The sequence below is a fragment of the Myodes glareolus genome, chromosome 1 (assembly GCF_982192425.1).
Source record: "Myodes glareolus chromosome 1, mMyoGla1.1, whole genome shotgun sequence".
NCBI classification, from domain to species: domain Eukaryota; kingdom Metazoa; phylum Chordata; class Mammalia; order Rodentia; family Cricetidae; genus Myodes; species Myodes glareolus.
The window spans coordinates 25,553,273-25,566,851 of NC_142026.1; the positions used below are offsets into that span (position 1 = coordinate 25,553,273).

Here is a 13,579-nt window from a genome sequence, read left to right on the forward strand (position 1 = left end):
AGAAAACTATAAGACAATGAAGAGAAAATCTTGAAGATACTAGAAGACGGAAAGGCCTTCCTGTCTCATTGATTGGTAGACTTAATATTGTGAAAATAGTATTTTACCAAAGAAGTCCACAGATTCAAGAAAAAATTCTAAACATACACTTACTTCATAGAACTAGAAAAAGTGGAAGTCTAAAAATTGGTAGATTAAAATTTATGGAGAAACTTAAACTCTGTGCCCCCCAAGCCCAAACAATCCTAATCAGAAATAACAATGATGTAGATATCCTAACACAAAACCAGAAATGCAGATCGGGGAACAGAATAGATAACCAAGAAATGAATCCACATAGATACAACTGTCTTTGTATTTTTATTTTGGCAAAGTTAGAAAATATCCGCATTGGAAATAGGGCAGCGTCTACAACAAATGTTATTGAGGAAACACAGCTATAGCTATCTAATATTTAACAAAAGCAACAACAAAAACATATCCTGAAAATCACAGCATCCTCAACAAATGGTGCTGAATATCATATGGCGAGAAACAAAACCAGATTCAGATTTTTTCATCTGATTCAAAGTATATCTTTGTGATTGAAGAGATGGTTCTGTGGTTAAGTGCACCAGGTGTTTTTACAGAGGACCCAGGTTTGGTTCCTAGCACCTATATCTGTCTATAACTTTTGCTCCAGGAGATCTGATAGACTCTTCTAGCTTCCACAGGTACATATATTCAGACAGTGCATATATATGTCCACTAAGATACAAGCACATAAATATAAAATAAAGATATTTAAATATTATTTAATATTTAATTTGCATTATTTAATAATATAAACGAAAATTTTTAATAAAAGAGATTTGTGTATAAGACCCAAAATGTTGAAACTGCTGTCAGGAAACAGAAAAAAATTATGATAAACATAGATTAAAAACTCTTTGATAAGGTCTCAAGTATCACATAATTATCACAATAATAAACAAATTAGATTAAGTTAAATTTAAAAAACTTCTCCACAGCAAAGGGAACAACCTCCAGAATAAACAGACAACTTACAGAATAGTAGAAAATCTTCATCCATATATAATAGATAGATTTTAATGTCGCGAATATATATAAACTGCAAATCTTCATCTATATATAGTAGATAGATTTTTAATGTCTATAAACTGCAGTATTTCAGTACAAAAAGCCCCAAACCTTTCAATCAGTGAGTAGGCTAATAAACTCAACAGCGAGTTTTCAAAATAAAAAAAGCACAAGTGGCTAATAAATATTTGAGGAATATTCAACATCGCTAGCTGCCAAAAATGGAGATTAAAACTGTCTCGTTTTCATATCACTTGTGTTAGAATGGCTAACATCAAGAAAAATAAAAACAGCAAATGCTGGTGAAGATGTGGAAATGATTAACTCTTGTTCACTGCTGGCAGAAACGTAAACTTCTATAGTAATTCTAGAAAGCCTTATGGAGTTACTAAAAAAAAAAATAGGGCTAAAACTAGATCTACCATATGATACAGCTCTTCTGCTTTTGGGTAGACGCTCGGCCATCTATTGCTGCTGCTACACTATTGGCAATTAAAGGTGGGAACCAGCCTAGATGTTTACCACCTGATGAATGGATAAAGAAAATGTGGTAAATGTAACAACAGCTGTGTTTTTATTCTTCCACAAGAAAAAAACCAAATGCATGAAACCACAAATCATTCCCTAAGATGAAATGTACTACATTCAGAAAGGCAACTGCTACATTTTCTCTTTCGTATGTGGCTCCTAGATTTACTTATATATGCACATACAAGTATTTGTATGTGAAGGAGGTATAGATGATGAAACTAGAAAGGGAATCATGAGAGAAGATGGTTTTAAAAAGAGAGGGAACCAAAATCCTAGACATGGGGAGGGAGGATGTGGGCCAGCTGAAGATGTACAGGTGGTTGGGGGAGTAGAGGACAAAGATCAAGAAAAAGGAAATGCGTTAGAAAATATAACAGTATACCCTTCACTTTGTGTACTACCCCAAAAGCTACTTGAAATAAGTTCTACCCTTCCTTCCTTCCTTCCTTCCTTCCTTCCTTCCTTCCTTCCTTCCTTCCTTCCTTCCTTCCTTCCTTCCTTCCTTCCTTCCCTTCTTTCTTTCTTTCACTCATTCATTCTTTCTTTCTTTCCTTTTAAGACAGGATTTCTTTGTGTAGATCTGGCTTACTGAAACTCACTCTATAGATAAGCCTGGCCTGGAACTCAGAGATCTGCCTGCCTCTGCCTGCCAAGGGCTGGGATTAAAGGCATACGACACCACCAACCACCTTGAACTCTGTTTTTATAAAGGTTTTTTTTTTCCTTTTCTTTTTCAAAGAAAGTCAAGGAGAAATAAGCCTTATTAGGTGAGCAGAGTGGAACATTCGCTGCTGATAGGCCTTCTCCACAGGAAATATAAAGGAAGCCTTTTGAATAGAAGCTGTGTAACACAGCAAAATCCCAATTCTACACAAGTATCCAAAACTTCAGGAGTGAAGGAAAAAGAATCAAATTAATTTTTAGACTTATGATTATTCTAAAATGTGGTTCTTTAATATAAACATAAGATGCAATGTTTATACAATTTATAAAAATAAAATATATGCCAACAAAAGGCTAAAAGATCAGAGGAGAGCATTTGAATGAATAACTAAAACTTTGATCTCGATGTGAAGTGATACATTATAATTGGAAAGTAGAATCTGATTAATTAAAGATATGTATACTAAACTCTGGTGCATCAACTTTTGCTTTTGCAAAATATAAATAGCAAATCAGTAGAGGAGCTAGCATGGAATTATAAACATTTCCCAATTAACCTCAAATGAACCAGACAAGAGCAAAACGTAAATTTAAAAAAGAGGGCAGTTTATACATACAAGTAGAAAAATAACTAGTTAGATGGCAGGTTTCAATTCAGTCCCATGTACAACAATGATGAACATGCGCGAACTAGTTAGATTAAAAGGGAAATTAGAGGATAGATGTTGTTGTAAAAGGTAGACCCTAAAAACTCATCCCTAATAACTAGTTTTAAATATGAAGATGTAGATTAGAAAATGATAAGCCAGGAAAAATCCAGCATATCTTATTAATATCAGTTAAAGAAGACCAAACAATTATACTTATGGGTGTTGTTTTTAATTGTCTCTCTTTAAAGTATGATGACCAGATAACCACTAAAAAGCCATTCAGTGGTACTGAGCCTTCATACACAAGGCTATTTCTACTCAATATTCAATGTACAATACACAATATTCCCAAGTGCTGTTATTATTTGTTAAATCAAGTGATGAAAATAGTCCCAGAATTCATAAAAATCTTGCTTCCAAGTAGAAAACTGAAACTTCTTGGGTGGCAGGATTGTGTTCTTAGCTACTGAACCACCTTCTCTACCAAGGAGGAACCTTTTTGAGCACTTTCTTTCGATGTGCTTCTCTTCACCTGTGGGGGGATCTTAAAGAGAAACCAGCCCTTTCCCCAAACCCAGCTCTCTTATTGAACTCTTGCTTTGCTTCTTTCACTTGCCATGATTTATTTTTTTTCATCCTTAAAGTACCCAGGTCACAGGCATAGGCACAATAAACAGCAAATGCGACACCGCAGAAAGTTAAAAACAAAAGGGACCCATATGATCAGTATACCCCCTCCATATGTCAGAATATCCCGGAGGAGTCAATGAGAACCTTAAACAGACAGAGACAGTGGCAAGGACATGAACACTCCAGTAGCAAATGCACCACCGTTTCTTCTTTCCTCCCTAAAATTCCATGTGGAGAAAACTCTCCCACAGATAGCCAAAGAGCATTCAGCAGAGTAGGGCTAGCCAAGGGAGCGATCCCCTTATGGACAAGAAGTTCTGGAAGAGTTGACTTGCAGGGTAATCATTTACAACTATGTATACAAATATGTTTAAAATAAACACATATTTTACCAAGGGAAGCACAGGGATGTAAACCAGGAGCCCGCGAAAGTTGCCAGTACAGCAAACGGTTGATTTCAAGGGTATTTATAAAGGTGTTTTCATTAGAAATTGCTTTGAGAATTCCTGTCACTTCACAATGTGCCCATGCCACAGAAGCACAGCCAGCACCTCAAATCTTATGTTTGTCTAGATTCCTAACTCCATGTTTCTCTGTCTATTTAGGAAGTTACTTCTGGGGTGGAAGCATCCTGGCTTTTGTGAGCTAGGGGATTTGGATGCAGCTTAGTTTTGGATTGGGGAAACAGAGTTGCATTCCATGAAAAAACTTCACCTACCTCTTAGAGTTGCATAGGAGCCTTAACCCTGCCCCTCCACACAAAAGGTTCAGGCCAGTGTTTCCTTAAGCTCCTTAGTCAAGAGGGCATACAAATGAAGCTATGTACCTGTAGTTCTCTATTTTTTAAAAATGGTTTTTGGTTTTTTTGAGACAGGTTTTCTCTGTGTATCTTTGGCTGTCCTGGAACTCACTTTGTAGACCAGACTGGCCTCAAACTCACTGAGATCTGCCTGCCTCTTCCTCCTGAGGCCTGGGATTAAAGGTGGAGGCCACCACCTCATGGTACATTTCTCCTTCTTTAAGAATTTGAAAACCTATAACATTCACCAAAAAATATACCGATGTGTGGCTTTAGTATACAATTTTGACTTGTTGAGTCCATGAAAAAAAAATTGCTTTTCTCCTAGGACCTAACAATATAAGTGATGTGTTGTTAAATTAAATTATAGGCTGGGTAAATTAAAATGATGAAATCAATAACTTATATATTTTTTCAAAACAAACTTTTATTTTTTTTTCTCCAAAGGCCTACATAGAAAGTGTATGATCAAAATAGAATCCACGAAGCCCAACAAAACAAAACAAAAAAATTATACTGTATTCCATACAGTATAGAAATGTAAATGTTTACAAAGCAGATTAACTCTTTCTTCAACTTCAAATTTCATCTCCATTATGGTGTAGGTAAAAAAATAATTTGTAATTTATTATTTTGAAAAATGTATTTTTTAAATCTTTGTTTTAGATGCTTGCTGCTTTAAGGACCATTTTGCATTTAGGATGCCCCAGGTGTCTGAGAAAAATGTTACCATTTAAGTTGCACCAGCATTTCTTTCTCTCTTATTTAATTGTGAGTTCAGAGTTACACTTAAATACAAGAAAAAAAAAGACAAACAAACAAACAAAAAACTGGGTGTGAAGCCGGAAGAACTATGGGGTGTCCTAGGTGTTATATGTGGAATTCTAAATCCAATATTTGCTTTATTTAATTTTTTTTTGCTTCAAAGATTTTGCTAGGAAGTAGAAGTAATATCTGTAATAATTAACTCTCAAGGATGTGATGATCAAACAATTTAATATGTGGAATGACACTTAATAATATCTAAATGTGATTGTGCACACAGTTACTCATGTAAACAACATTGTCTTCCATCCATTAAGGGTAGCTATGATACAGGAATAAGTATGGTACAGGAAATACTTGGGAGAGAACATAAATCCTTTTACCTAGTTATGTGACTTAGCAAATCTAGTAAACTTAATCAAACAGATAAAGAAATACTCCCAACTCATTGGCTGTAAAAATAACCAAACTAAAATAAAAACCTTTGTTTTTTAAAACCATTTTCTTTCTACCAGATGACAAGCCAGAAAAGAAGATGAAATTCTGGGTTTATAATATGTCTAATGTGAGGATATTTGATTTCCCTACTGCTTGATTTCCTTCTTGGAGACATTGTCTGGCTTCTATATTCAATGATTTTTTAAAAGTTTGCAATGTACTTCATACAATTTAATACATACCTGAAAATCAAAAGCTTCATTGTCAAAATATACTAAAACCTTTGCAAATACAAGGTTAATAAAAAAATCCCATGTTTCAAAGCTACCAAATTGTTATTCAGATTCCATTTTGAGATCAGTATTGTTTGAGTACTGCTCCATTTGTGTGCTGATTTAATTGAAAACACCAAGAAAGAAAAAAACCTACCAACAGTACAAAATATCCTATAATTAATTCACTGTGTTCCCAAACCATGTTGTTTTCTCTGCACATTGTTGAAGAGATGTCTAAATTATTTTGTCTTTCTTAGAAGAAGTGCTGATATTTAATCACTAGTTTAGCTTCATTAAATACTGAGAACATTTCAGATTTGTACAATGTATGCTTGATCAGTAATAATTCATTATTACGATCATCTTGCCATTTTCTCAAAAACACTCATGTAGAATATCCAATCATCAGTTCTTCAATATCCAAACTTTTGAAAACAAGTCTGGTGATTAATACAGGGCAAACAGATAGCAGTTCAAATTCCAGTTCTGTTTTCACACACACACACACACACACACACACACACACGAAAAGGAAATTCTGATGGCCTCCCATGAAATCTTATGGGAGAGGAACTGTGATTCTTACTTACACTAAAATACAGGAATGAACAAGGGTGCTACAATAGATCAGATTATTATACTGACTTTGGGGAAATATGCTGTTTCTTGGTAAGTATGTGATATTTGAAAGGTTCACTTCTGGAGACAAGTTATTAAGATTCAGGTATGGAGCTTCAACTAGTTTATTCTTTATAAAGCCACTTTTGGTACTATAGTAGACAAGATCTGAATAAATTATTGGCCTTTTGTTTTTCTAATATTTTAGAGAATGTTGTGGGATTAAAAGGAAATTAAGACAGGACTGATCCACATTCATGACAACTTGAAAAGGAGGATTTAAAGTACGAGATTTGCTACGAAAAGCACCTCTTTGGGAATGCAGGACCTTCTTAGCTCATCATTTCAATTGTGGAGAGTTGGGTGGAGAAACTGAGGACTGAATCTGGGGCTCAGGCAAGCAAGGCTAGAGCTCTATAGGGGAGCTGGATGCCTAGCCCTCAAGGCATCGATTCTAAGGACCATTTTTCCAGGCAGTAAACAGTAACTCTAATAGACGTGACTTTTAAAATGTGGTATTCTTTAATCTAGAAATCAACAACATTGGCTATTTTCTAAGCTTTTAAAACCTTCCCTCCCACTTGCTTTTTCAGACATTAGATAGGAATAGAGAGACTCCGTGATCATTTATTTATTCCTGGTTAAGCCAGAGAATTAGAGGCTCACTTAAGAGCTGCCCCAGGCGTTTTGTAGAAAGCTCACTTTGCTAAGGCCACAGAGGTGGGTGATGGCTGGTTCTATCACACAGCATGAACACTCCAGACTGTAGATGGCAGGCTCTGAACCCTTGAAAGGCAATTAACACAATCTAACACCTCCATACACTCAACCCTATTCCAGTCACCCTATCTTGGCTACTGGGTGTGAGTGAGACTTTGCCCGTGAGTATTTTGTTTCGCTATGTTCCAATGCAATTCCAGAATTCTAGTTCCAAGTGTTTATTGTTGGGTTGGTTGGGGTGGGGGGTGGGGAGTGGAAGGAAGAAAGAGCCTACAAGATCAGCCCTGAGCTCTGGGAGATGAAAAGTGGGGCTGTGGTGGATGACAGGGTGACACTCCAGCCTGTGGCCATTCAGCAGTGCCCAGAGCACTTGGTCTGAATTGTGAAGGCTCAGTTCCATGCTGGGCAGAACACAAAGGGTTCAAAAATACCTGCTCAGCTGGGGAACCACCCAGGATCCACAGTACCAATTCAATCCAGAGATTTATAGGGAGAAGAAAACACACAGATTCTTGAATTCTCCTCCTGGGTCGGGCAGAGAGCAGAACTGAAGTGGTGGAAAGAGAGGTAGGAGGAGACCAGATAATAAAACGTTGTAACTGCATCTCTCAGGTGGCTTCGCTTACCTGTCAGCGGTGGGGAGGAGGGTGGAATTGGTAAGCGCTTCAGTGATGTTAAGAACTAAGGAGGTCTCTGCCCAGGATTACAGGTGGGCTCAGGTTAAACGTCAGTGAGAGACTAAAGAGAGCCCCCACCCCCCAGTGTTACACGACATGTATCTCACTCCAGAGCCCCCAAACTAGCCCAGGTCAAGATCAACGGCATTGGAGAGAAATTGACTTTGGTCTTGCTCCTTCTGGTTTCTGTTCTCCACCTTGGAAATCATTCCACAACAAGGCGCGAAACTGCTCCAGGTAACATACACTTAAAAGTCAGGTTCCCAGGTATCTTGGTATCTTGTCAGTCAGAGGAGACCCCAGTCCCACAGTCTCAGCGGCAGACTCCTAGCTGTCCTCCACCTGGTGCAGCTCCAGCACAAGGACCCCACCCAGTCGGGAGCTACCAAGGTCCCCTGAGGGCTGATCCCACCGCTCACAGAGCAGGGATCCAACTTCTTCTTGGGTTTCTCTAGCAGAGCAAATGTTAAAAAGCAACTTTGCCTGTGATCTCCAGTGCCTAGCGGAGTTAAAGGGACGTAGCATTTGGCATATGGGGAAGCGAGTCTTACCTTTGCACAGAAAGCAAGGAGTTGACATCCATGGTTGATTGCGGGTAGAGAAAAGCTGACAGCGCAGGCGAAGGCTGGGGAGCCTGAGCGCCCCTCGGAGGGACAGAGGCGCGCAGCCTGGAGCCGCGGTGGCCGAGACCCGCGGCTGAGACCGAGGCCCGCTCCTCCCTAGCCACAGAGCGCAGTGGAGACGATCTAGTGGCGCCTCCTGTGGTCTGCTCAGATCTTGGAGACTGTTGGGTGGACTTAACCCTTCAGTCTAATTCCCGCCTCCCTACTAGGTCTCCGATCTCAGGCGACTGACTTACTGAGCCTTACACTCCGTCGCTCCCCGCTGGCTCCCCCCCCCCCCCAATTCCAGTCCCCGCCCCTTGCTTTTTCTGGCGCACACCAGGTGTGAGCCCCGAAGTTGTTCACCCACTTGGCCGCATTCACATGCTTCTGGCGATTTCAGTTTTTTGTTGTTCCCACTGGTGGTGCCCGCTTCCCCTGGAAGACCCTCTGTGATTTGTCCTCCACAACAGAACAGGAGGTGCGTGCGTAGTCCCTTGTGCCAAGGCACCCAGCTCTTTTGCTTTCCTTTAAGCATCCCGTCCTGCTGTTTTTAATTCCCACCTCTCTTCAGGTAACTCATGTTCCTTAAATGGGACTTGTCATCTCTCACCTGTTAGACCCTATGAGCAGAAAAGGTCTCAAAACTCGCGACAGTGGCCGTCCTTCTGCGGCGGCTTTCAGAACCTGAACGCAAGCTCCACTGCTGTTCGTTTGTCTGCTCAGCAGCGCTTTGAGCATAAACAGCCTTTATTTTTAAAGAAGAAAGGAGTCAAGACTCTGGTGGTAGCAACTGTCTGCTAAGATGAGGGCATGGGGCGTTCTGCCCTTTCTCTTTTAATTGAAAAGCACACTAAAAATGAAAGCCCTGGGACTTCCAGGAATGGGAAGATGGAATAAATATAACCCTTCCCTTTGCTCTTGCAGGGATAACTAGGATTTTCCATATTATGAATTGTATAATTGTATATATATACATATACATATACATATATATATAGCTGGCAGAAGCATGGGGAATAACTCAGGGTCTGAACATGCAAGGAATGTGTGAGGGTCTCTACACACATGACGGAGACAGTCTAGCCGGGCAGAAAATGTACAGATACCTGCTTCATGATGGCAGAATGTTAGAAGAGAAAAATTTCACTCTGAATTGTAAAGTAAGAGGCTAAAGGGAAAGCTAATGTTTCACTATCCCTGGCTAGACAGATTCAAGCCATTTCCAAGCCATGTAGTGAAGGGAAGACTAAGTGTGGACCAGGAGCTTGAATCCTCTCCAGGAAGAAGCAGCCTGTCCCACCTTTTGCCCACTCTTAGCACAGCACCCATGAAGCAGACATTTCCACAAACAGGCACCAACAGTGGGTGCTCCTAACCAGCCACAACTCCAAACATAGAGGTGCCATAAGGGCAAAGTAAGCGGGGAGAATTTTAGCTCCTACAGCCCATAGTAACCTGTGCTCAGCTCTCTACCTTGTTGTCAGTGGCGATTTAGAGGAGGTATAACTCAGAAGTAATGAGGCCATATGATAGTCTTGGGGCACAACACGGGAGATCTATCTACAGAGCTGTCGGAGAGGCCAGGAAGGAGCCTGGTCTTCCTGAGACAGGAAGGTGTCTCAGTCTTACAAGGGAGACAGGGGAGTTTGTACACAGGAATGCATAGTGAAAGTGACCTTGGGGAGGCTCCAGAGATAAAGAAAGTGGGGGCTGGAGTCACACTGCCACCCAAAAGAAGAGTGTGGGGCAATAAGTGGGAAGAGTCAAGGAAGGAGGCTTCTCTATGTGTGTCACAGGAGCTTGGCCATCTTGACATCTTTGCTTTGAACTTCTGAGTCTTCATGTTTCTCTAAATTGTTCACAGTATAATAGTTTGTTAAGGTAGTTGCAGGAAATGAATATATTATGGAAACTGGTACAAAATAGATACCTTTGATCCGAGGAGTCTCAAATCTATTAAGGAAATTGAATTTTTTAATTGATTTTATTGAGCTCTACATTTTTCTCTGCTCCCCTCTCTTCCTTTCTCCTCCCCTTCAACCCTCTCCCATGGTCCCCATGCTCCCAATTTACTCAGGAGATCTTGTCTTTTTCTACTTTCCATAGATTCGATCGACGAATGTCTCTCTTAGGATCCTCATTGTTGTCTAGGTTTTCTGGAATTGTGATTTGTGAACTGGTTTTCTTTGTTTTATATCTAAAAGCCACATATGATAATTGTATTTCTGGATCTGGGTTACCTCACTCAATATGATGTTTTCTAGATCCATACAAGGAAATTAAATTTTTAATTAGAGAAAATCCTCTCAAAAACTGAAATCTCAGGCCTAGATGACTTCATTAACGAATTCTTCCAAATATTTAAAGATAAAATTGACCTGGCACAATCTCTGCTCAGAGATACAGGAAGAGAATCCTAAATCATTTTACGAGGCTAGTGTGTCTAGAAACCCAAACCAGAGAGAGATAAACAGGCTAACAATTGCTAAAGGTTAACAATTCAGACATAAAACTCTTAATAAAATTCTAACAAATTAAAATCAACAATAAGTTATAAATACACACTCAAGTAGAACTATTTATAAATATATTTTATTTTTAAAATGTATGTGTGTGAGCATGCATGTGTGCGTGTGTGTGTTATGCACACATGATCATGGAGACAAGAAGACAACATCAAGTCCCATGAAACTGGAGCAATAAGCAGTTGTGAGCCATGGCAGGGTACTGGGAATTGCAGTTGGGTCCTTTTCAAGATCAGTATGCTCTTAACCGCTGCTCTTTATCCCTACAATAGAAATCATTGTAAAAGTGTGAGGACAATTCTAAATTTGAAAATCACATTGTTCACTACAATTTACTGTATTAACATAAAAAGAAAAAGTACGATGTTATTAGTTAAAGCAAAAAAATGACAAAATTCAACGCTCACATTTGATAAAAAAAACTCTCAGAAAAATAGTCACATGATAGGAAATGGCTTGATAAAAAGCATCTACCAGAACCCCATACCTAACTCCACGTGGTGATAAAAACCTGCATGCTTCTCCCTAAACCTGGAAAGAAGGCATGGTTATCCATCCTGTCTACACTCAGCCAATACAGTGCTGAAAGTGCTGGCTTACGAGACAGGCAAGGATAGGAGATAAAAGCAAGCTACTCAGCCAGGAAGAAGTAAAACTGCTCTTACTTCACAGCATGAGTAACTATCTATTCAGGCAGTCCTCGGGAAAGGATTTTAATAATTTAATATTTAAAGTGCATATGTATGTATGTAGGTATGTATCTCATCTTGGTGTGCAGTTCTTGATATCCTAACAACTTATGACTATCCTGTCTCAGCTTCTTGGTTGCCAGGATTATAGGCATATGACACCATGTCCAGTAAAAAACATATTGCGGATTTTTTTTTAAAAAAAAAACAAACCTAGGATTAAAAACTGGTTACAAAGTTTCAGGATACAAGATCAAAGTGTAAGATGCTATTCTTACATACTCAAAATGACCCTGTGAACACTAAAGTTAAAATGTTATTTATAGTTACTCAGGAGAAAAACAAAGAAACAATGAACCTGCTATCTAATAAAACATATACAGGACTGGTGCCTAAAAGTGATGAGATCCTAATGGAAGGAATCAGAGACTCTGGAGAGGCACAGGCACCCGCTGTGCCAGGAATTGAAAACTCATCAGACCTCTCCAAACTCATACTAAATTTGACTTATTTCCTTTCAGCAAGGGCATTTTACGGTTACCAACAAGATTGTTATTATTAAATGTATATGGAAATGGAAGGTGACCAGAAAAGCAAAAATCTGTTAGGAAATTTAAAAGATATAGAAATCAGTCTATAACACTAAAGATATCACATTAGAGTAATTCTAGGCATGTAGTGGATGAAGAAGGGATAGATTCAAAATCAGTGAAAAACAACAGAAAAAAAATCAGACCATATACAATGCAAATATGTCCAATGATTTTTTAAAAATAAAAAACAAGGTTGCATAGTAACTCAATTGGAGAAAAGATGAGGGACACTCTTTTTCTCTCTTCAGAAAAGGCTACAACATCTGAACACTCACATGTCAAAAGAAGATGGCTGTCACTATATAAAACACATCTTATTGTGGATCATAGACTTCAATTAAATGCCAGAAGCAAAACTCAAACACATTTATCATAAAACATAAACAGAATTTTTTGAGATCTGGGGACTAGGGAAAAGTATTAATTTTGACATGAAAAGCACAACATAGAAAAGGAAGTTTTGCTAAATTCATTGTATTATTTGATCTAAGAAATACCCAGTTGAAAAGATTTAAAAATAAGCTGTTAGCTGAGAAACTATATTTCCAGACAAGGTATTTGATGAAAGAGTAAAACATAGGATATGTTTTTTAAAACTTCTTAAAATTCAAATGTCGACAAATTTGTAGACAAATTCTGTTTCTAACTAGAAAATGAATAGGGACATAAGTAGTCATCCCAACGAAGAAGGTTTATATGAAAATAAACTCACAATCAAAGATCAAAATAATTGTCTATAAGAAAAATGCAAACTGAAACTACTGTATCTCACCTTATAACCATGAGAACGATGGACGGAAAAAGAGCAACAAAATTAGCTATTGATTAAAAGAGTCTGTCACTGGCCATCCATTACTGGTAGAAATGTAAAATGTGGAAATCACCCTGAAGCACTTTGAAAGAGCTTAAAAGACTAGATGAGGGGTAACAGCAAGGCCCAACAGTTGTGTCCTTGTGTGTGTCTCAGAGAAAAAAGATCCCTTAGGTTCACACAAACTCCTTACACAAATGGTTGTATCAGTTTTATTATAAAGCTAGAAATAGCACAGCATCCTGCATGGGCTAATTGACTAAATAAACTGATGTTCCTGAAACACCAGTCAGTGAAACAGAGAATTCTACCACTTTACAAAAAGATCTGGATGGCTCCACAGGAAATCAAATGAAAAAGGTGGTTATGGTCTATATGCTTATATTTATGTAGCATGTCTGTTATGCATTTTCTATAACATGTAGCAAGTTATATAACAGCAAAATCATAGAAATGGGTACCACATTAATGGCTACTAAAGATTAAAGTAGAGTAGAGAGGAAGGGGTGT

At 38.5% G+C, this 13,579-nt stretch overlaps 1 protein-coding gene across 3 annotated transcripts in view; it reads right to left on the reverse strand.

The window, feature by feature from the left end:
- Positions 1 to 8,705, reverse strand: part of Sphkap (SPHK1 interactor, AKAP domain containing) — a 141,126-nt gene extending 132,421 nt beyond the window's left edge. For 2 of the 3 annotated variants that reach the window (XM_048459144.3, XM_085697539.2), the window contains exon 1: positions 8,398 to 8,704. In XM_048459144.3, coding sequence (XP_048315101.3) covers positions 8,398 to 8,429 — 32 coding nt within the window. In that variant the 5' untranslated portion in view covers positions 8,430 to 8,704. Of the gene's footprint in view, positions 1 to 8,397 lie in introns of all 3 variants that reach the window. The other variant, XM_048459146.3, reaches the window with a different exon arrangement.
- Positions 8,706 to 13,579: the final 4,874 nt, after the last annotated feature.